Source organism: Aotus nancymaae, unplaced genomic scaffold (genome assembly GCF_030222135.1).
Source record: "Aotus nancymaae isolate 86718 unplaced genomic scaffold, 86718_ANA_hifiasm-v0.15.2.pri h1tg000015l_0, whole genome shotgun sequence".
NCBI lineage: Eukaryota > Metazoa > Chordata > Mammalia > Primates > Aotidae > Aotus > Aotus nancymaae.
Window position 1 is genome coordinate 2,665,360 of NW_026988426.1, and position 22,435 is coordinate 2,687,794.

The 22,435-nt window shown below is 43.7% G+C and overlaps 1 protein-coding gene across 1 annotated transcript in view; it reads right to left on the reverse strand.

The window, feature by feature from the left end:
- LMTK2 (lemur tyrosine kinase 2) overlaps nt 1-18,361 on the reverse strand; it is a 96,732-nt gene extending 78,371 nt beyond the window's left edge. The window contains exon 1 of the mRNA XM_064376438.1: nt 18,259-18,361. Coding sequence (XP_064232508.1) covers nt 18,259-18,361 — 103 coding nt within the window. The remainder of the gene's footprint in view (nt 1-18,258) is intronic.
- Between the last annotated feature and the right edge of the window lie 4,074 nt (nt 18,362-22,435).

Here is a 22,435-nt window from a genome sequence, read left to right on the forward strand (position 1 = left end):
AAGGATGGAGAGGCGCCCTAAATGTCCGCTCCTTATTTCCTATGGAGGCCAGACCTTAAATAGCCTAGAAAAACATGTCTACTTTTTATTTAAAATCTCTAACAATCCCTCGATGGAGTCTGTGTTCTCAGAGCCCTTCTAGCTTCCTAAAGCCTAAGTTCTTGCGAATATAACTGAAATGTGATCTCAGGCAACGTGTCCTTCAAAGTTCTCTCTTAGAGAGAAAGTACATGGTGGTGGTGGTGCAGCGGGACTGGCCGCGAGAGACAGCTGGGCATGGGTTTGGGGAGACAGAATTCATTACACTCTTCTCTCTACGTCTGTGTATGTTCAAAATTCTCTACAATGAAGTTTTAATTTTTAAGTACTATCTTCAAAACTAAGCCAGAAACTGCTTATAATTGTGACCTTGAGAAGGTTCTATAGCACAAAGGCAAGGTCGCTGACGGTTTCCTGTTGATAATGCTGCAACTGGATGTCTCTACGTCATACAGAAAAATAAGCCCAAAGACAATTCACTATGTAATTAGGTGCTTCCAGATACTCAAGTATCCAGCCCAAGATAAAAGACTTCCAGATACTTAAGAGGGTTAAGGGACAGGGGTGTCACCTACTGAAATGGCTGTGCAGTCACCCTACTGTGAAGCCCACCAGTTAGAAAGCCACATCTAACACATTCATTCATTCAACAAACATTTACTAAGCATCTTTGATAAGACAGAAGCTGCTATAGGTTCTGAGAATACAGAAGTGAAAAAAAAAAAAAAAAGCAAAGTCCCTGCACACAGGGCAGGCAATAAGTAACTAAGTTAATATATGATACCTCAGATGGCGAGAAGCAATATTGAAAAATAAAATAAGGGACTGGGGAGACTGTTATTTTACATGGAATGACCAGGGAACATATTTCTGCTATTACAACTAACTCATGCAACAAATGATACTGATTTCGTCTCAGGAGGGTTATAAAAATAGTATTTACATGGTACCTACAATGTTCCAGGCAGTATTCTAAACGCTTCCGATTCCATAACAACTCTCTGAGGTAGGTGGTATCATTAGCCCCATTTTACGTTACTTTATTATTATTATTTTTTTAAGAGACAGTCTTGCTCTATCACCCAGGCTGGAGTCAGTGGTATATGACGGTAGCTCACTGCAGCTTTGAACTCCTGGGCTCAAGCAATCTTCCCATCTGACCCTCCCAAGTAGCTGGGACTACAGGTGTGCACCACAAGGCCCAAATAATTTTTTCATATTTTGTAGAGACAGGGTCTCACTATATTGCCCAGGCTGGTCTCTACCTCTTGGCCTCAAATGATCCTCTCACCTTGGCCTCCCAAAGTGCTGAAATGACAGGCATGGGCCACCGCCCTTGGCTAATTTTTAAAAATTATTTTATAGAGATGGAGTCTCACTATGTTGTCCAGGCTTGTCTCAAACTCCTGGCCTCAAGTGATTCTCCCTGCCCTGTCATCCTAAAGTGCTGGGATACAGTCATGAGCCACCGTGCCTGATGAACCTCATTTTAGAATGAAGAAACGGAGCACTGAAGAGGCAAAGTAACTTCTCCAAGGTCAGACACTACATGGTGAGGCTCAGAGTGCAAGCTCTTGCCGCTCCATGACAGTGTAGGGGACGAAAGCAGGCGGAGCCAGGACTTACTGGCAGATGTGAGGTAAAGCTGGAAGGAAAAGGGGCATGGAGGACACCTCCAATCTAGTTATTAACTCCCTTCTCTGAAATAGGAACAGACTTTGAGTACCACCTGACATTTGAAAAACCTCTTGGGTAAAAGACAGTGCCCAACCCAAACAGATCCAAAGGAACCTGAGGGAAAGAGACAATGCAGCGGTTAAAAAATAATAAAAACAACAACTATAACATTCTCAGAAATCAGAAGAGACAGTATACTCATGAGAAGAAAGATGCCATTTAAAATATAGGGGGAGGGGGCCTCCAGGAAATCAAATGAAACTGAACAAAATACTTGCATATAGCAGAAAACAGACAAAAAAAAATCAACACAAGTAGAAGTTTATTCCAAAACATCCAACAACCAACAATCTGCTGATAGAAGCTTTAGATGGAAAGAACAAAGAGAAGGAAGAGAAGACAATTCTTCCCAAAAAGTGTGTGCATGTATACACATACGTGAGTATGTCTGTGTGTGTGTATGTCTCTCTGTGTGTGTGTATGTCTCTGTGTGTGTGTGTGTGTGTGTGTGTGTGTGTGTGTAGATATGAAAATTTTCCAGAACTAAAGCACACAACTTTCAAGGTTCAAAGGGCCCACTGTGTATCCATGTTGATTAATGACATGAATGTAAAGAGACTCATACCAAGGCACAGTTTTACAACTGTTCAGAATCTAGACATAGAGGAAGTCGGAAAAGCTTCAGACCTCTCAATAGGCTGGACAGCAGCCACAGAGACACCACTGCAAGAATGGCATAGGGCACAAGGGTTCCAGGACACAACAGCCAAACACACGGAGAGGAGACTTAAGCTCCTGCCGAGGAGCATGGGACAAATTGATGATGTGTTCATAAAAAACTAATAAAAGATGTAAAAGAAATGTAATAATCACAAACACTATAGGGTCAGTTGCAAATAATATTTGCAGCCATAAAAATATAAATAGCAATTTAATAGAAAAGACTGAGTGACTGTGTTGAGAAGAAGGGTGTATGCAGGTATGTGTGTGTGAATATGTAAATTCTTGTTGTGCATAGTAGAAACTCAGGATCTGATTAAACCAACAAACAGTGCTACTAGCACTTAGCACATGACCCCGCGATGTGGCTAAAAGAGCTGCAGGACACTGACACTGGGAGCCAGCAGTAGGGATGGGGAGGAATGGGACAGGACAGGGACTCCCTATTTTTATAATAAACCCTGGAAAAATATTTAATTTTTTTAAACCATTTACATGCATCATTCGACAAATTTACAAAATAGATAAAGGGGGAGAGAAGAAAAAAAAAGAGAGAACCAAGGAGATAAGAAACAACATTTAATGGAGGGGACAGGAAGAAAGAGAGCTGAGGAGGAAACGGAAAAGAGGATGTTTCGGCGGCAACAGGCAGGCACATTACTATGGAAGGCAGGGGAGAAAAGCATGTTTAAAAGTGTTGTGGAGGCCAGGTACAGTGGCTCACGCCTATAATCCCAGCACTTTCGGAGGCAAGGTGGGAGGATCATTTGAGGCCAGGAGTTCAAGACCAGCCTAGGCAACATAGCCAGACCCCAACCCTACAAAATATTAAAAAATAAATTAGTCAGGCACAGTGGCATGCACCTGTAGTCCCAATTACTCGGGAAGCTGAGGCAAGAGGATTGCCTGAGCCCAGGAGGTTGAGGCTGCGGGGAGCCATGACTGCACCACCACACTCCAGCCTGGGGGACAGAATGAGACCCAGTTTCAAACACACACACACACCATGTAGATATATACACTGAACTGTTACTTATTATATAAGCTGAGGGCAAAGGTCCAGCAGCAGAAAGCAAAGAGGACATGAGTGAGGGATGCTGCGGCTGCCAGGGAAGGGTGGGATGAGAGGCATGGATTACAAAGCTTGTTTTAAAGAGCTGATGGAAAGAAGAGGAAAAAATGACGTCTGTCGACTGCTCCACACACTTTTTTAAATACCTGTCCATGACTCTTGAAAGGATATACAAAATATCTGCCAATGAGCATTATTCTTGGGATCTACAGCAGTAGGTAGATTCCTAAAAGTATCCAGGGTTGGAGGAGAATGAGGACTGAGAAACTGACTATGGGGCACTATGCTGACTGTCTGGGTGACAAAATTATCTGTATACCAAACCCCTATGACATGTAATTTACCCATGTGACAAACCTGTACATGTACCCCTGAACCTAAAACAAAAATTGGAAAATAAAAAAGGAGTCCAGACCTTCACATGGTGATGTTTAAAGTATCTTCTATGTTTACAAATGAATGCTTACAAGTTTATGATTACATTTCTTAAAAGTCAAAAAATATTTTTATACCTTTAATTAAACAGTACAATGTCATCTCATAGGTGGAAACTAAACAGTTGTTTCCCCCAAGACAGGGTCTCGACAGGGTCTGGCTCTGCCACCCAGGCTGGAGTGCAGTGGTACAATCACAGCTCACGGTAGCTTCAACCTTTTAGTCTCAAGCAATCCTCCCACCTCAGCCTCTTGAGTAGCTATGACCACAGGTGCACAACACCATGCTCAGCTAATTTTTAAAAAAATTTTGTAGAGTCTGGGTCTTGCCTTGTTGCCCAGGCTGGTCTTGAACTCCTGGCCTCAAGCGATCCAGCCGCCTCAGCCTCCCAAGTCCTGGTATTACAGCCCTGAGCCACCATGTCTGGCGCAAATTTAAAAACAATACGAACTGTGATTTTTTTCAGCCTAATTATAGAAGCTAGCACTTTTGTTTCCTAAATTTCAACATGGAATTTTCTTTAGTACTTTGAGTCAATCTTAGGATAAATAGTTTAAAACTTTATCCCAGTATTTTCAGAGAATAAACAGAAAACTATCCAGAGAAATGGCTGGAGTTGGTCTCCGTGTGTGTGTGTGTGTGTGTCTGTGTGTGTGTGTCGCACTACAGAGGTTCTTTAAAGCACAACTTGGTTCACTGGGGTGAACGGGTGGCCTGGACTTAGGACCCCTCACTCTTGAATCTGCTCCGTGTGTGTGTGTGTGTGTGTGTGTGTGTGTGTGTGTGTACTGCACTACAGAGGTTCTTTAAAGCACAACTCGGTTCGCGGGGGTGAACAGGTGGCCTGGACTTAGGACCCCTTACTCTTCAATCTACCCTTAACTGGCGGTGCGGGACTGACTTTGCTGATCAACTTCTCTGGGCCTCAGTTCCTTCATCTGTAAAACTGGCATCTCAGCTATAAAATTCTACAGACAAGGATTTATGGTTCCAAAATTTTCTAGGTCTACTGAGCGCATATAGGATTAATAATGGTGATCAGATCATTATTAAAGTTAATTTTCTTCTCAATACAGAAAACTAAGTTAGATGACAGATTCCTGGATTGTACTGCTGTGGCAGGCCTCTCGGAGAGTGTTCCCAGGGGGCTATTTTGGTAAGTTGGTTATTTTTCAGTGCCTTACCAGCAATCAGTGTCTGGGTGTTGCATTTTAATAACAGTCTGAGGTAAGAGTCAAGTGGGACTCTGCTCAGCAACTGACAGGCTGGATCTGGGGAAGCAACCGCTGCTGCCTATATAGGGAACCCTTCTACAGGGGCAAACAGCCAGGTAGGAATGGGGACGGGATATTTTTTTCCTCTTGAAAGAGGCACAGCAATGCGTTGTGGTTCATGCCTGTAATCCCAGCACTTTGGGAGGCCAAGGCGGGTGGAGCATCCCAGGTCAAGAGTTACAGACCAGCCTGGCCAACATGGTGAAACCCCATCTCTACTAAAGATACAAAAAAGTAGCCGGGCGTGGTGGCACACACCTGTAATCCCAGTTACTCAGGAGGCTGAGGCAGGAGAATCGCTTGAACCTAAGAGGCAGAGGTTGCAGTGAGCCGAGATCATGCCACTGCACTCCAGCCTGGGTGACAGGGTAAGACTCCACCTCAAAAAAAAAAAAAGAAGTCACAAGTTTAATTTATTGAGGGTCCTGAGAAGAATCTGTGATGAGAATACTTTAAATTTAGTGGGTAATCTGAGAGGTCACCAATAGATCACAACACTTTAGTTTTGCAGTAAAAAGCTGAAACTACAAAATTTTATAATTACTAGTTGGTTAAAACAGATATTTTAAATGTGCAAAATGACTGCAAACTTCTCCTCCTTTATCTTCTAAGTCCAAGATGTCTTGGAGCTTTACTTCCTATAATTAAAGGTTGGAATTATACCATGTCAAACTCAAGTTCCTTGTTCAGTCTAGCAAAAACAGAAAAAACAAAGTTTTGGGATGGACTGTGACTATGAGGGAAAAGGGGGAAAAAAGACATGAGACTTTTAAAATTATAGTGGTTTCACTTTTAAATAAGAGCAGCTCCTCTCTCAAAAGTCGCTATTATAGATGTTTGTAACTAAATTCTTTTCTCCCACCCAAGGCATACATGTTGCCAAAAAAATAGTCTGTACTAGTACAAGAGCCTGTGGTGTTCTTAATCAAACCCGACTGATTATTATACAATCATTATAATGTAGCAGCTTCAGAGATAGTTAACTTTTTTTAGCTCTTCATAAATGTTGCACAGATCAATCATCCACGGCAAATATATCAAAACATAACAACAAACAGCTTAAAAAAAAGTACCTATTAAAAATATGAAATAAGCTACAAATCCTAGGATATATCTAAATAAGTTAGCTTAGAAAAATAAACCTTTTTAAGGTTTATTTTATTAACATATTAACATAGAAAAACAAAACACCCTGCAAGTTACTGTATAGATCATGAATCAGGGGTTCTCATGTTACAGCATACACATTTATCACCCTGGGAATTAAGAATGTCGTGGTATTATACCTGCTCTCCAAATTTCCCTGCAAGTCAACTGCCACCCTGACTCTAGTTGCAGTAAGCTAAGGCCTGGTGGTCCAGGAATGGCACCAAAGTTCTCAGCTCACAGTGCCAGCATCTGATTGTCAGACTACCTGCTCACTGTTTTTCCTAATATATACAGGATATTCAGAAAATGTAAAGAGGCTATTATTATTCATACAGACATCCAGAGAAGGAGGTGAAATTAAAAAAAAAAAAAAAAAAAAAAAAAACAACTTATTTCGAGCTTTAACTGTGTTCTGCCCTGGAGTGCCTGAATTCCTTTGTGGTGATAGCGTATGTACCCACAGGAAGATTCTTCAGAACAATATTTACACGCAGTGCTCAGGATGAGTGAGTTCTTCAGATTTCAGGTGTTATCATTCATTTTAAAATCTGAGGTTTTTAATTGAATTTAATGTTTTCCTTCTTTTCTTGATTCTCACTAGTTATACAAGTCAACAGATTTCCAGTAAATAACTGATATTATTTTGTATGTAGAAGATAAAACATGTATGTTGTGGCAGTGAGGGGACAAGAGAAGAAATAACCAGAAAACTATTGTAAATGCAGACTTCCAGCTCAACCTTCAGCACTCTGATTCAGTTGGTTAGTTTGGAACCCAGAAATCTACATTTCTACAAATACCTAGGTGATCTTCACGCAAGCCATCCTGTTTTATAAAAACACCCTTATTTCTTCCTGAAGCATTTTCTGCTGCATTGATCTGTCGCTGAAATTTATGTTAAAACAAGGGCCAGGACAGAAGGAACGGTAAAGGTGAAACAAGATGAAACACAAATTAAAATACTGTAGATGCTGGGTGATGGGAATGTGAGGGTCCACTATACTACTTCACTCTACTTTCATGTATGTTTGAAATTTTCCATAATAAAAGAAAAACAAAGCTCAGTAAACAGATCAAAATAAGTGTACAGCCCCATACGTTTCAAGAGGCTTGCCGGTAGAATTTCCATCTGAACTTTTACCAATTCAAGGAGTTGCCTACAATCCCTTTCAGCAATTCCAATGCTGAAAGACACCTCCGCCACCACCCTCCCCCCACCGCCAAAATAATCCTCTCTAACTAAATTCTTAAGCCAAAGAGCTTTCATTCATATTCTTAGAGATTAATCAGCTCTTGAAGGAAGTAAATCAAATCTATATTTCATATATCTATTACTCTGAAAAGAAAAATAAGATTTTGCCAATGCCACTATAATGCAGTTACTACTGCAAACATGGTATTTAGAATGTTTATGGTGGTATTTAATAGTTTAAGTGACAGGGAGAAAACACGGACAGAGTCCTTCCAACTCATCTGTCTCTAAGAGGTCCCAAAGTTGCTCTCTCCTCCCCTCCCCACAACCCCAAAGATTAGGTACAGGAAGCAGAGGATCAAAAATCTATTAAAAATGCCCCAGAAGCAATGAGCAAACCCAGCACCCAGATCTTGGCTTCCTTTTTTTTTTTTTTTTGAGACAGAGTCTTGCTCTGTCACCCAGGCTGGAGTGCAATGGCGTGATCTTGGCTCACTGCAAGCTCCATCTCCTGAGTCCAAGCGATTCTCCTGCCTCAACCTCCAGAGTAGCCTGGATTACAGGCATACACCACCACACTCGGCTAATTTTTGTATTTTCAGTAGAGACAGGGTTTCACCATGTTGGCCAGGCTGGTCTTCAACTCCTGATCTCAAGTGATCTGCCTGCCTCGGCCTCCCAAAGAGCTGGGATTACAGGCATGAGCCACTGCGCCCGGCCCAGATCTTGGTTTCTAATATCACTCTCCAGCAATAGGAAACAGAGCTCCTTAAAGAAAAGGCTGATTCTAGGAATGGTGCAGGGAATATACAAGATGAGTCTGTAGCTTCTTGAAATGCCAGAAAATAAGGAAATGCTTAAAAAAGAAAAAAATAAGTATGTCAGTGGGACACCCAGGAGCCAACTGAAAGAGCTCCCAATGGCCAAAGCTGTTACAACGTAAGAACAAATAAACAACACCATGGAAGCAACCCAAAGTATAAAATATATATCCATGCATCCACACTGATATAAGTAAATGCATGAATAAAGAAATAAACAGAGGATCGCTTGGGCCCAGGAATTCAAGGCTGCAGTGAGCCATGATTGTGCCACTGCACTCCAGTTTGGACTACAGAGCAAGACCTGTCAAGGAAACGGAAGGGGAAAGGAAACGGGAAGAGAAGAAGAGACAAAAAGGAAAAGAAAAGAAGAGAGAAAAGAAAAGAAGAGCAAGAGGCGAGGGGAGTTAAGTCTCCTATACAGAAGAACTTCAAATAATGTCTATAGACACTTTCTTGCAATGAGATGGAGAATAGCTTGCTACCCATTAAGAGTTGACCCTGCACTCATACACCATGGGGAAGGGAGGACAGAGCAACTTTTCAGGGTAAAAGCTGCCAAACACTACTCAGCAAGGTGACCAAGTGACAAGTCATGTTGTGAGCACATGCCCTTCAATGTGATATGATGAGAATGGCACTTTAACTCTGTGGTCTTCCTCCCAAAAACTCACATCCCCAGTCTAATCATAAGAAAAACATCAGACAAATCTCAGCTGAGGGACATTCTACAAAATATCTGACCAGTACTCCTCAAAGCTGTCAAGGTCATTCCAAACAAGGAACAGCCTGGGGGAGTCCCAGGGGCATAACTACTAAATGTAATGTGGTATCCTGGAAGAGAAAAAAAGACACAGGAGAAATATTAAAGAAACTGAATAAAGTACAGACTTGTTTAATGACAATATATTAATACTGGTTCCTTAGTTGTGGCAAATGTACTACATCAATGTAGGATGTTAACAACAGGGAGCCTGGGTAAAAGATACACAGAAACACTCTGTACTATCTTCTCAATGTTTCTGTAAATCTAAAATTGTGCTAAAAAAAAAAACCACATAAATGGCCTCATTCCAGGTGAAGGTCTGTGGCTGCATGGAAACTCAAGTCTGCAAGAGAATGAGGTGCTCCAGCATACCCTCTCCTTTTCATCACATACACACACACACACACACACACACACACACACACGGGTACTGGTTTGGTGAACTTAGTTCTCTAGTATCATCTTCATCATCCTCAGTTGCAAACGCTGACGAAGCATCTACAGCCTGTGACATACCATGCAAACACCAATCCCAAAATTGCACTATCCCAAGGATGTAAGACACAGTCCTTGTAAACTAGGTGAACAGACTGGACTTAAACAATGATGTAGGCCAGGCACGACAGCTCACACCTGTAATCCCAACACTGTAGGAGGCCGAGGCCAGAGGAATGCTAGAGGCCAGGAATTTGACGATGCAGGAAGTCATGATTGTGCCCCTGTACCCCAGCCTGGGCAACAGAGCAAGACTTTGTCTCTTAAACAAACAAACAAAAAACCAATGATATGAAGATATGAAGTGGTATTTGATATTTGTTAAGTGCATGTGGTAAACGGGCACGACGAGCTCAAACCTTTCTTGATCACAGTAAATGTCTTCCTTCCTTCCTTCTTCCCTCCTTCCTTTCTTTTCTTTTTTTTGGGGAGAGGCACAATAAACCCAAACCTTTCTTGATCACAGTAAATTTTCCTTCTTCTTTCGTTCTTCCTTCCCTCCTTTTTTTTTTTGAGAGTCTCACTCTGTCACCCAGGCTAGAGTGCAGTGTCGTGATTTCCGCTCACTGTAACCTCTGACTCCCAGGTTCAAGTGATTCTCCTGTCTCTGCCTCTGGAGTAGTTGGGACTACAGGCATGCGCCACTATACCCAGCTAATTTTTGTATTTTTAGTACAGACTGAGTTTCTCCATGTTGGCCAGGCTGGTCTTGAACTTCTGACCTCAAGTAATCCATCCACCTCAACCTCCCAACGTGCTGGGATTACAGTCATGAGCCACTGCACCCAGTCAGTAAATTTTATTTATGTTCTTTCCATCCCATGTCATTTATAAACCAAAAATGTGTTCTATACCTTAAAAAGTCACGTAAATTGACCTTTTAAAAGGATGAAAAGAAAATAAAAACGTAAGTTCCAACATTTTCATCTGGCACCCCATGGCACAGTTTGCTCCACAGGTATATACTCTCAAGTTCACCAGGGGAAGGAATCTCTCAGGGCTGGGCCAGGATCAAGAACTCAGTAAGGAAGGTGGGTCCACAAATAAGTTTTAAAACAATAAAAAGACAGCAGCACTTACAGAGGCAGGAAAAGAGGCAACTGCAAACAGGGAGAATACATGGAGAGCCAGAAGATGGGAATTTGCATGGGATATTTTGCAAGCTATTGGTAGATCGATTTAGCTCTGAAGAAAGTGCTGTGGAGGGTGGAGGCAGGAACAACAGATGCACTGCAACAGACACCCAGATGCAACAGTCTCCCTTCACCAAACGGGCATCAGATGCAGGGAGCCAGGGGTATTTAGCCACAGCACATGGTCCTGGCATATCTCATTTGACCTGAGGGTAACTCAAGTCTTTTAAAATATTAAAACTGCCCAGGTGCAGTGGCTCAGGCCTGTAATCCCAGTACTTTGAGAGGCTGAGGCAGGAGGATGGCTTGAGTCCAGGAGTTTGAGACCAGCCTGGGCAACATAGTAAGATCCCATCTCTATAGAAAAATAATGTTTTACATCAGTCAGGGATGGTGGTGTGCACCTGTAGTCCCAGTTATTCAGGAGACTGAGGTGAGAAGATCGCTTTAGCCTAAGAGGTTGAGACTGCAGTGAACTATGACTGTACCACTGCATGCCACCCTGAGGGTCAGAGCAAGACCTTGTCTCAAAAAAAAAAAAAGAAAAAAGAAAAAACTTCAAAAAAACACATATAACAAAATGCAAAACCTACCAAACTGTCAAAAATTAAACGGACGGTTTACCACCATCACTCCCTCCCACCAAAGGCCCAGGAGGGCAGAGGAGTACAAAGTCGCACTTTTGTGGTTGGGGAAAGAAAAAATGGCAGAGAAAATGAAAGGTACTGATCAGTGTTGTGGCTGCAGGCACATGAGACATCTGGCATAAACAGTGCTCACTTTTCCCTCCTCAATCACAATACAATCAAATGAGATTTGGAATCACTGCACAGAGCTAACTTTCGGAAAAAATAAATAAAATTTTAAATAATGAGCTTATTTTTCTGATATGGCTGCTCTTTGTGACAAATAATTGTAACGCCAAGGCAGGGCTCCAAATTAGCCACTTGCTGCAATTTTAAAATACATCACTCCAATATTTTGCTCTGCAGACATGCTAATTTCATCATATTTCCCTCATTTTCTACAACAGTATCTTCATGATAAGATTCAAAGAAAAGCTGATAATGGAGTCTAAAAACCCTAGATGCAGCAGTCTTTCCAGATCAGAGATGGTTGTCCAGCATCTCCTCCTGTAATATTCCTTACCTCATCCTAGTAAATAAAAAGTTTTAAAATAGTAATAAAGTACAGCCTAGTAGACTATAAAAGTACATGATTTTAAAAGAGAAAAGGCCAGGCGTGGTGGCTTACCTATAATCCCACCACTTTTGGAGACTGAGCCAGGAGGATCATTTGAGGCCAGGAATTTGAGACCAGCCTGGGCAGCACAGTGAGACCCCAACTGCATTAGTCTGTTCTCACGCTGCTATAAAGAACTGCCTAAGACTGGGTAATTTATAAAGCAAAGAGGTTTAATTGACTCACGGTTCCACATGGCTGGGGAGACCTCAGGAAACTTATAATCATGGTAGAAGGGGAAGCAAACATGTCCTTCTTCACATGGCAGCAGGAGAGAGAAGTGCCAAGCAAAGGGAGAAAAGTCCCTTATAAAGCCATCAGATCTCATGAGAACTCACTCACTATCACAAGAACAGCATGGGGGTAACCACCCCCATGATTCAACTGTCTCCCACCAGGTCCCTCACATGCCATGTGGGGATTATGGGAACTACAAGATGAGAATTGGGTGGGGACACAGCCAAACTATATCATCATCTCTTCAAAAAAATTAGGTGGGCATGGAGGCACACACCTGTAGTCCCAGCTACTCAGGAGGCTGAGGCAGGAGGATTGCTTGAGCCTGGGAGTTTGAGGCTACAGTGAGCTATAATCACGCCACTGCCTTCCAGCCTGGGTGATAGAGCAAGACTCTATTTTTCCCTGAAGTTTCTTTCTTCTGTTCTGCAGCAGGGAGCTGAGGTTGGGCTACCTCTGTTCTCATCTCCTCACCAGCAAAAACTCCACAGTTGTTTCGTCTCTTCTTTTTTCTAAGTTCTCACCAGAAGCCCTCTTCTCACTTTCCTCACCCTTGTAGTGGGCCTAGATTTGGGACTTCATGAAGAATCAGGATCACGGTCATAATGATAATCCCGGCTGGCCTTATGTGTCCTAACCAAGGACTGGGCACCGTACCTGCTTCACACCAGTACTGTCCCATAGAACCTTCTTCCATAATGGGAAGTTCTCTTCAGTGCTGTTCAATGCCATAGCCACCGGTCATCTGTGGTTATCAAACCCTTAACATGTGGCGAGTGCCACTGAAGAACTGAAGCTTTCGTTCTAAAACATTTACATTTAAGCAGCCACAGGGAGCTAGTGGCTACATTAGTAGACAGCACAGGTTTTATCCTTCACAAGACTGTAACTATTCTCCCTGTTTTACAGATAAAGAAACCAAATCTTGCCCAGTGCAGTGACTCATGCCTAAAACCCCAGCACTTTGGGAGGCTGAAGAGGGAGGATCTCTTGAGGCCAGAAGTTGGAGATTGCAGTGAGCTACAATCGCACCACTGCACTCCAGCCTGGGCAGCAGAGCAAGATCCTGTCTCTTAAAAAAGGGAAAAGGAGAGGGAGAAAGAAAAACATCAGTCACATTCATCTCTCCAGTTTCTAAGGGGAAGCATCAGCTCTGGGCTTGTTCTACTACAGCCTGGGTTAATCAGTGATGCCTCCCGAGAATACACAATTGTGTTCAAAATCAAGGGAAACTTTCAAGTGCCCATGGTTCCTTTAAATAAATTAAAACCAGCAACTGTTCACATGCAAGAGCTTTAGTCATCTTCAAGTTTAAAAACAGGTTTATTACATAAAAGCAGACTAACCCAGATCATCCTAAAAATTTCCAGCATAGTTCTCCAACACTACGAATTTCAAGTAGTAACAATACCAGCTTAGACTTAAATAAACCAGATTTCTCTCTAAAGCATCTCCATCCATCATATAACAAGTTATTTTGAGCAACAAAGATTTTTTAAATCCAGTAAATTCTAGACATGCCATGTTAAGCAGCTACCACTTTGAGCTCCTGCTTTGAAGCCATACCACCCTACCATTAGTCAATTTTATGATAACCAAATTTACAAAGAAATCTGAAACAACGAAGAAATCTAGTGTGAGGGCAAGCCACTGTGACCCCTGACACCCCTCTAGGTAAATATTGTCATCACCACCCTTTTTAATGACTGCGTTCTAAGCCAAGAGGTTGAGTAACTGATCCAAGGTCTTTAAGCTAGTCAAGTGGCAGCCAAGGCCTCACACCCAAATCTCGCTACAAAGCCCAAGTTCTTCCTACAACACTGTGTTCCTGCTAGGACTGGTTCATGAATTTCACTTTCAAAGGAAAAAGCTGGATTACTTCTATTTGTCCATTTATAAGAACTTTTTTAAGAACTCATTTGTTTACTGTTTCAGAACCCTGGACAGCCCTTATTTACATGACAGTGTCTTTTTTTTTTTTTTTGAGACAAAGTCTCACTCTATCGCCAGGTTGGAGTGCAGCAGCTTGATCTTGGCTCACTGCATCCTCCCAGGTTCAAGCAATTCTCCTGCCTCAGCCTCCCGAGTAGCTGGGACTACAGGCGCATGCCACCACGCCCAGTTACTTTCTGTATTTTTAGTAGAGACGGGGTTTCACCTCGTTGGCCAGGATGGTCTCGAACTGACCTCGTGATCCGCCCGCCTCAGCCTCCCAAAGTGCTGGGATTACAGGCAGGAGCCATCACACCTGGCCAACGGTGTCTTTTTAAAATACACAGTGACACAATATACAGGGGCCACAGAGAGCCCAAGGACTCTAAATTTTAAGAGAATTTTCAGGAACACTCAGCACACTGATTATCAGCAAAACTGTACAGATCTGATAACTTCAGTGCTAATCAGCTACAAAACTGCTGGACAGACTTCTTATTACTGTTCAAATGAGCATATTTAGTTAGCCCAAAAATATCACCAAGTAAGAGCAATTACAGCAATCCCAACCGAAACCAAATTTCAAGCCTTATAACTACAAATCCTAAAATAATTTGCACAGAAAGCCTGTTGAAAATAATTTTTAATTCTCAGAGGCTGTTAAAATAAACACAAGAATTCATACTTTGGAAAGCATTTCCTTTACTTTAGAAATCTTTTTCAAGATACAAGTCTGTTTGTTTAATCTAAACTGAGGCTTGGTTTCACAAGCTGCCGTTTAATCAGTAGCTGAGTCCCACTGGCTTCACGGGCTTCCGTGAGGTCCTTTATCTGGAGCTGCTAAAAGTTTCCTCTGTACTCTGTGACCTAATATGCCACAGAACAATAGAACTGGGTTTCCTTGTCTCACCACTATCCTAATATTAATAAGAAAGTGTGATCTTAGAGAAATGCGTTCACATATACAAGATCTTTCTTTATTTCCGGTCCTAGTTTATGATGTGAATCCTGAGAATCTTGGAAAAGGCACGTCCATGTTTTCTAAGAGAAGAATGATCTGATAACTATGATCTGGGGAAAAGAACTGAACTGTAATCTTAGTTTGGCAATTTAACTGGGTGTGAAAACAGTGAACTTTCTCCCTTTACATAAAAGCCTCCTAGTGAGGACCAGCAAGTCTCAGTCTACATAACAACAAAGGCTCTTGCAGACACACAGATTCTGAGGAAAAGAGCCTCCTAGACAGGGGGGCATAAGGGCATCCCAGCTCAAAGAAGGAGCCCAAAATAAAGTTCAACCAAGAAATGTCTACTTGCCCGATGGGCAAGTGTGATCCATATATTTACAAAACTTTATTATGACTGAATGAGAAAACACCTTTTTCAACTTCTGAGCCTAGAAATGAACCTGGTGATGAAGACACCATGGATAAATGATTTTCAGTTTAAAAGCTGAATTTCTGAAACTGACAATTTCAAGGACCCAAGAAAAAAAAAAAAAAAGCTGAATTTCAGTTAACTGAAATTAAACTGAATAGCCTGATCAGTTTTCAAGTAGAAAGAAGACCAAGGAGGCAAAAGACCCTATGAAATGGATCTATCCTTATTTGAAAGTGTCTAGCTCTATCTTCATAAGGAGTGCAGGCTCCTGGATCACCAGAAGCTTTAGTCATGTTTTCAGCATGTAACTGCTCTTTTATCTACCACACATGCTCAAGTGGGATTCTTCTTTCTTAACCATCGAGCTCACTAGTCAGGATTAGCTCAAAGGTTTTTTTTTTTTTTAATCTTGAGGTCTAATACATCTTGATCAAGAACCCATCTCAGTTAACGAGGATCAATAATCTCTTTTGAATGGAGACACAAATCCCTGAATCTATATCTGATTGTACATCTTTCTTTTTTTTTTTTTTTTTCAGATGGAGTCTCACTCTGTTGCCCAGACTGAAGTGCAGTGGCACACTCTCGGCTCACTTTAAGTTCCACTCCCCGGGTTCAAGAGATTCTCTGCCTCAGCCCCCCAAGTAGTTGGGATTACAGGTGCCTGCCACCATGCCCAGATCATATTTGTATTTTTAGGAGAGATGGAGTGTCACCATGTTGGTCAAGCTGGTGTCGAACTCCTGACCTCAAGTGATCAGCCTGCCTCGGCCTCCCAAAGTGCTGGGATTACAGGCATGATCCATTGCACCCAGCCTGACTGTGCATCTTTTCCAATGACTTTGACCCAAGGTACCCATTATTCATATGCAACACATCTAAAGATATACCTATCCTACAAGGATCAGAATATGAAAGGAAAATTTGTAGCAAAAGTTGCTACACATCACCAAATATTGCCTTATGCTTTATGCATGCCAAGATTTGCTATTTCTATTTACGGATTAATTTTTCTGACTGCTTTGTTCTACAACACCCCAACAAAACTCAGTTTTTTGTAATTCATGACATCATAAAATTGTAAAAGAATTGAATAAAAACCATGTAAGAAGTGTACAGACAGATATAGGTTCCTATAAAGAATCGACTTTTCCAAAATATATAAAAACCCAATTAAGGGCAAAGCCATCTGGAAATTTCTTGACTCCCCATCACATAAATACTCTTTATCCACTATCCTATACTGGCGCTAATTTTCAACATCAATATCTTTAAATATTAACATCATCATCCTTCCATATAATCTTTCATTATTTCTCAGGTACCTTCTGTGACTCTTACCAGGGTTGCCTATACACACCTGATAACATTTACTCTTATCAGATTAGAAAACAGAATTCACCTCACAAATATCTGACCTAAGGCAGTTAACAGAAATTTGGTGCTAGATTATATGGTACGATGAGAACGTCTAACGTTCAACTAAAGGGCACTCAATGACATAACCCTGATGTAGCTCTGGAAGCAATTATATGTAGCTTTCATCGTAGATTTGTTTGAAAAATATGCCTTTACTGGAGTCAGGACATCCACATTCTGTACCCAATTAACATTATTCTAAAATAACTCTTGACCTCAAGAGTGTTCCAAAACAGTTACAAAACTTGAAATGAAATGGGAAAAAAATCATACAACTAGGGGAATCTAAGACCAGGGTTTAGGGCTCCGCCTACAATGTAGCTCTGTCACCTTGGGTAGGTCATTTGACCCAATATCCCCAGTATCTTCTACTACAAAACGAAGAAATTAGTCTGAATTTTCTTTAAGGTCTCTTCTAACTCTAACATTCTATGAATATACGAAATTTCAATCTTTCCTCATTTCGAAGATAATGGCGGCAGGCAAGAATGGCAAGTTATCCTAGATTTTTTTTTTCCTTTTTAGAAAAATGACCCAACTTGGGATGTTTTCTTGGGTTGAAGTTTTATTTAGGAAAATAAACCCCAAATAAAAATGATGTTGAGAAAATGGTGGGGGGTGAGGAAAGAAAATCATACACTGACGTTAGCTAAAATAGAAACTTCCATCACCCTTAAGCCAGTTTGTCAATAGTTATTCAACGCCTGCTACTCTAATCACTGGCTTCCTAAAACAGAAATATTTACAGTGGTTTCCTTCTCATCTCCGGAGATACATTCCGAATAAAAAGCACAGCGTCTAAAATCAATTTACAACTTCAGAATAAGTTGCAGGGAACGAAAGAAACTCCGAACTGCTCGCCAAGTCATTTGCATTTAAGTATGATTAGGGCTAAGAAACGGTTCTTATCATGAGATGCGGGAAAAACGCACAAGAGGCAGGTGACATCTGGAAAGGGAAGCAGAACTGCCAGGAAACGATATAAACTGAGGACCTTAAGGCAACAGGTCCAGAGCCGGTACCGCAGCCTATCCCGGGAGGGGTCGGTCACTGCCACCTCGCTCGCCGCCCTCCCCAACCCCAACGACGTCGCCTCGCCCCCGCCCCCCTCATCCCACGCCCCTGCGGCAGAAATGTTCCTAATCACTCGCTTCCCCGGGCCTCCCGCCCCTGGCAGGCCCTTCGATCCCTCAGCGCCGAGGCCGGCCCGGCCTTGCCGCCCCCTTCCCCGCCGCCGCTGACCCCGCAGCCCCGACCCCGCCGAGGGCCGGCTCACCTGCACCTGTTTGCGGAAGTGGCGCGGCCCCGGCATTGCAGGCGACCAGGAGGAGAAGCAGCAGCAGCAGCAGCCTCCGCCGCAACGCCGGCGGCCCCGGCATCTCGCTCACGGCGCGGTTCCGGGGCCGGCTCTCGAGTCGCCTTCTGTCCGTCCGTCTGTTTGCCAGTCAGTCGGTCCTGCCTCCGTCCGCTGTCTCAGCGGCACCCGCGCCGGCTGCTCCCAAGCACACGCTGCTTCTGCCAAACCTCGATCCGGCTCCCGGTCCGCACCTGCCGCTCCAACCGCAGAAACACCATCCTTCCCGCTCGCCTGCGCCGCCGCCGCCGCCTCTCAACAGCAGCAACAGCAGCAGCTTTGCGGAGCAGCGGGCCCAGGCAACCGCGCTCCCGACGCCATAATGGGCTGCGTCATGTGACGTAGCGCGGGGGCGGGACGTCGTGATGGACAGGACGGCCAGCCACTCGTCAGTCCACACTGGCCCGGGAGGCCCCGCCCATCATCCTGGAGGAGTGAGAGGTGGCTGCCGGTGCGCCCCCTGCAGACGGAGGAGTGCGTGGGCGCAGGTAACACCGACAATTACTTTAAATTGAAAAATATAGGAAAATGTAAAGAAGACCGCGATAGTTATCCTGATATTTTTTTCTCAGTGTTTTATAACATGCAAAAATAGGTCTATCTTGTCTTCTGCCTTTTTTTTACTTGTCAGAACTGTTTTAGGCTCTTCTCCTTAAGTTGACCTACACATCCTCTCAGCCATCAAACAGCTTTAGGCTTTTCCCTTGGATTCATCAAGAAGAGAATGCCTCTCCCGACCACTGACTCACCTCCTGCGCTCAAGCTGTTGCCTCTTGTCCACCTGGCAGACACTCTTCCTTTCATCTGTCAAGACTCACCTGACATATAATTTCATCCATGAATCTCCAGGAGAAATGACTGTCATCTCCTGAGCGCCCCGCCCTGGCCCTGTATGGACTGCTATCCCAGCTGCTGTGTCCTATTGACCCATGACTGTAAGCTCCCTGAGGACAGCAACTATGTCTGATTCAGCCGGGGGAATCCCTGGTGCAGGACCTGGGTCAGAGCAGGTGTTCTCTAAAGCAATGGTGCATGGCCCTGGTCCCGGGTACCAGGGCAAAGCAGCTCCCAGGGGTGGCGTTCTTTCCACCAAGAGGTGAGGTGAGGTCACATTCCTGCAGAGAGGATAGAGAAAGCACTCTCCAGACACAAGTAACATATTGGTCAGAGGCATGCGGGTTGGGAAAATGCCAAGCTTTTTGGAGACACGCTATGGTTCAGCGTGTGCATGACAGGAGCTGATTTGAATCTTATCAGATGGGACTTTGCCACCTGGCAACAGGGGACTCTCCCCAATTCTCCACACTCCCCAAATGTCCATCCTAAATGCCACCTGCTGGTGATGTTAACACATCACTGGACACACAGACGATGCCCAGGGAATATTTGTTGGATGATTGAGGCAAGCCAATAAATATCTAAGGAGAAAAACAGCTGGAACAAGAAACATTGAATTTAAAAGTCCTTGGCGGTTAGGTGCGATGGCTTACACCTGTAATCCCAGCACTTTGGGAGGCTGAGGCTGGCGGATCACGAGGTCAGGAGATTGAGACCATCCTGGCTAACACAGTGAAACTCGGTCTCTACTAAAATACAAAAAATTAGCCATGCATGGTAGCATGCACTTGTAATCCCAGCTACTTGGGAGGCTGAGGCAGGAGAAGCGCTTAAACCTGGGAGGCAGAGGTTGCAGTGAGCCAAGATTGCGCCATTGTACTCCACCCTGGGTGACAAGCAAGACTCTGTCTCAAAAAAAAAAAAAAAAAAAAAGTCCATGGCTTGGCTGGGCACGGTGGCTCACGCCTGTAATCTCAGCACTTTGGGAGGCCAAGGAGGGCAAATCACTTAAGGCTAGGAGTTCAAGACCAGCCTGGCCAACATGGCGAAACCCCGTCTCTACCAAAAATACAAAAAAATTAGCTGGGCCTGGTGGCGTGTACCTATAATCCCAGCTGCTTGGGAGGCTGGCAGGAGAATCACTTGAACCCAGGAGGCAGAGGTTGCAGTGAGCGGAGATCAATCACGCCACCGCACTCCAGCCCGGGTGACACAGTGAGACTGTCTTAAAAAAAAAAAGTTCACGGCTTTCTGCTGATTCTATGCAGAATCGGTACGGAAGGCAAAGGTTTAGGAAACAGACACAATCACCCAGTTGTACTTCTACATCTCTCAGGAATTTTCTCACTTTGAGTTCAAAGAAGCCAGGGATACCCACGCCGTGTACTGAGAGGAGACTCGTGACTGTTTGCAGCAGTGCTGGCCTAAGCAAGACCTTGCCTGACAATCCTGGCAGTGGTTACTTACAACTCAGGTGCACTCCAACAGCACACCACACCACAATCCCAAAGTCGATTTTGCTATTATTTGAGCAAGCCCAAAAGTTAAAAAAACAAACATGCTTTCCTCTTTCACAGAGCAGGTTAAAGTCCACATCCCTCAGAGGATGTCTAAAGGCAACCTTTATCCCACTCACCCGCCTCACCATGCCTTTACTTAGTACTTGAAGACTTCCAGTTAGAGAGGTTATTAAACAAACAAAAACATATTGGCTTTGTTGAGTTTCACCTAGAAGTCAGAGGACAGCCATTTAAGATTAGAAGCAATATCTTTCAGTGTTTTACTGCCATTCTTTTTTTTTTTTTGAGACCGAGTCTTGCTCTGTTGCCAGACCGGAATGCAGTGGTGCGAATCTCGGCTCACTGCAACCTCTGCCTCCTGGGTTCAAGTGATTCCCCTGCCTCAGCCTCCCGAGTAACTGGGATTACAGGCATGCGCCACCATGCCTGGCTAATTTTTTATATTTCAGTAGAGACAGGGTTTCACCATGTTGGCCAGGATGGTCTCCATCTCCTGACCTCGTGATCCTCCCACCTCAGCATCCCAAAGTGCTGGGATTACAAGCATGAGCCACTCTGCCCGGCCTTTTTTTTTTTTTCTTTTTTGAAACAGGGTCTCGCTCTGTCACCCAGGCTGGAGTACAGTGGTGTGATCTTGGCTCTCTGCAACCTCTGCCTCCCAGGCCCAAGTGAGTCTCCTGCCTCCAACTCCTGAGTAGCTGGGATTACAGGCGTCCGCCACCACACCTGGCTAATTTGTGTTTTTAGTGGAGATGGGGTTTCACCATGTTGGCCAGGCTGGTCTTGAACTCCTGACCTCAAGTGATCTGCCCAATTTGGCCTCTCGAAGTGTTGGGATTACAGGCGTGAGCCACTGCACCCGGCCCTTTATAACCATTCTGGCAAGTGCTCAGCCTCTTCCAAGTTTTTCTTCATACCATGCCATCACTGGAAGACCCTCCTGCCAGCATCTGTCCAGCAAGCTCTGGCTGAGGGCTGAATACTGAAGAATGTGGAGTCAGCTTAGTATTGGATGAACACCTGACAGATACTCTAAAGGTTCACAGAGCTCAGCTAGATCAAATGGGGCACACAGGAGGGCCCTGTTGGTGGGGTCCTGGAGCTGTTGGTGCCAACTCATGAAAGCCAATTGTTAAATACTCAGGAATTTTGCACACTGGTTGTTCAACACAGCCCCTGTTAAAATTTAAGTTATAACCAGACACAGTGGCTCATGCCTGTAATCCCAGCACTTTGGGAGGCCTAGATGGGTGGATTACTTGAGGTCAGAATTCAAGGCCAGCCAGGCCAGGATGGTGAAACCCCATTTCTGCTAAAAATACAAAAATTAGCTGGGCATGGTGGCAGGTGCCCATAATCCCAGCTACTCAGGAGGCAGAGGCAGGAGAATTGCTTGAACCAGGAGGCGGTGGTTGCAGTAAGCCGGGTTTGCACCGACAGTGAGACTCCATCTCAAAAAAAAAATTAAAGTACATAAATGTATAATTAAACAAATTATATTAAAAACAAAGGTCGTGAGGAGAAGCATTTTGATATTATTTGGATTTGTGTCCCCACCCAATCTCGTGTGTAGAGACATCATTGCCAGTGTTGGAAGTGGGGCCTGGTAGGAGGTGATCAGGTCGTGGGGGAGGTTTCTCATGAATGGTTCAGCACTGTCCTCTTGGTGCTGTTCTTGTGATGGTGAGTGAGTTTTGACGAGATCTAGTTATTTAAAAAGTGTGTAGCACTTCCTCCCTCTC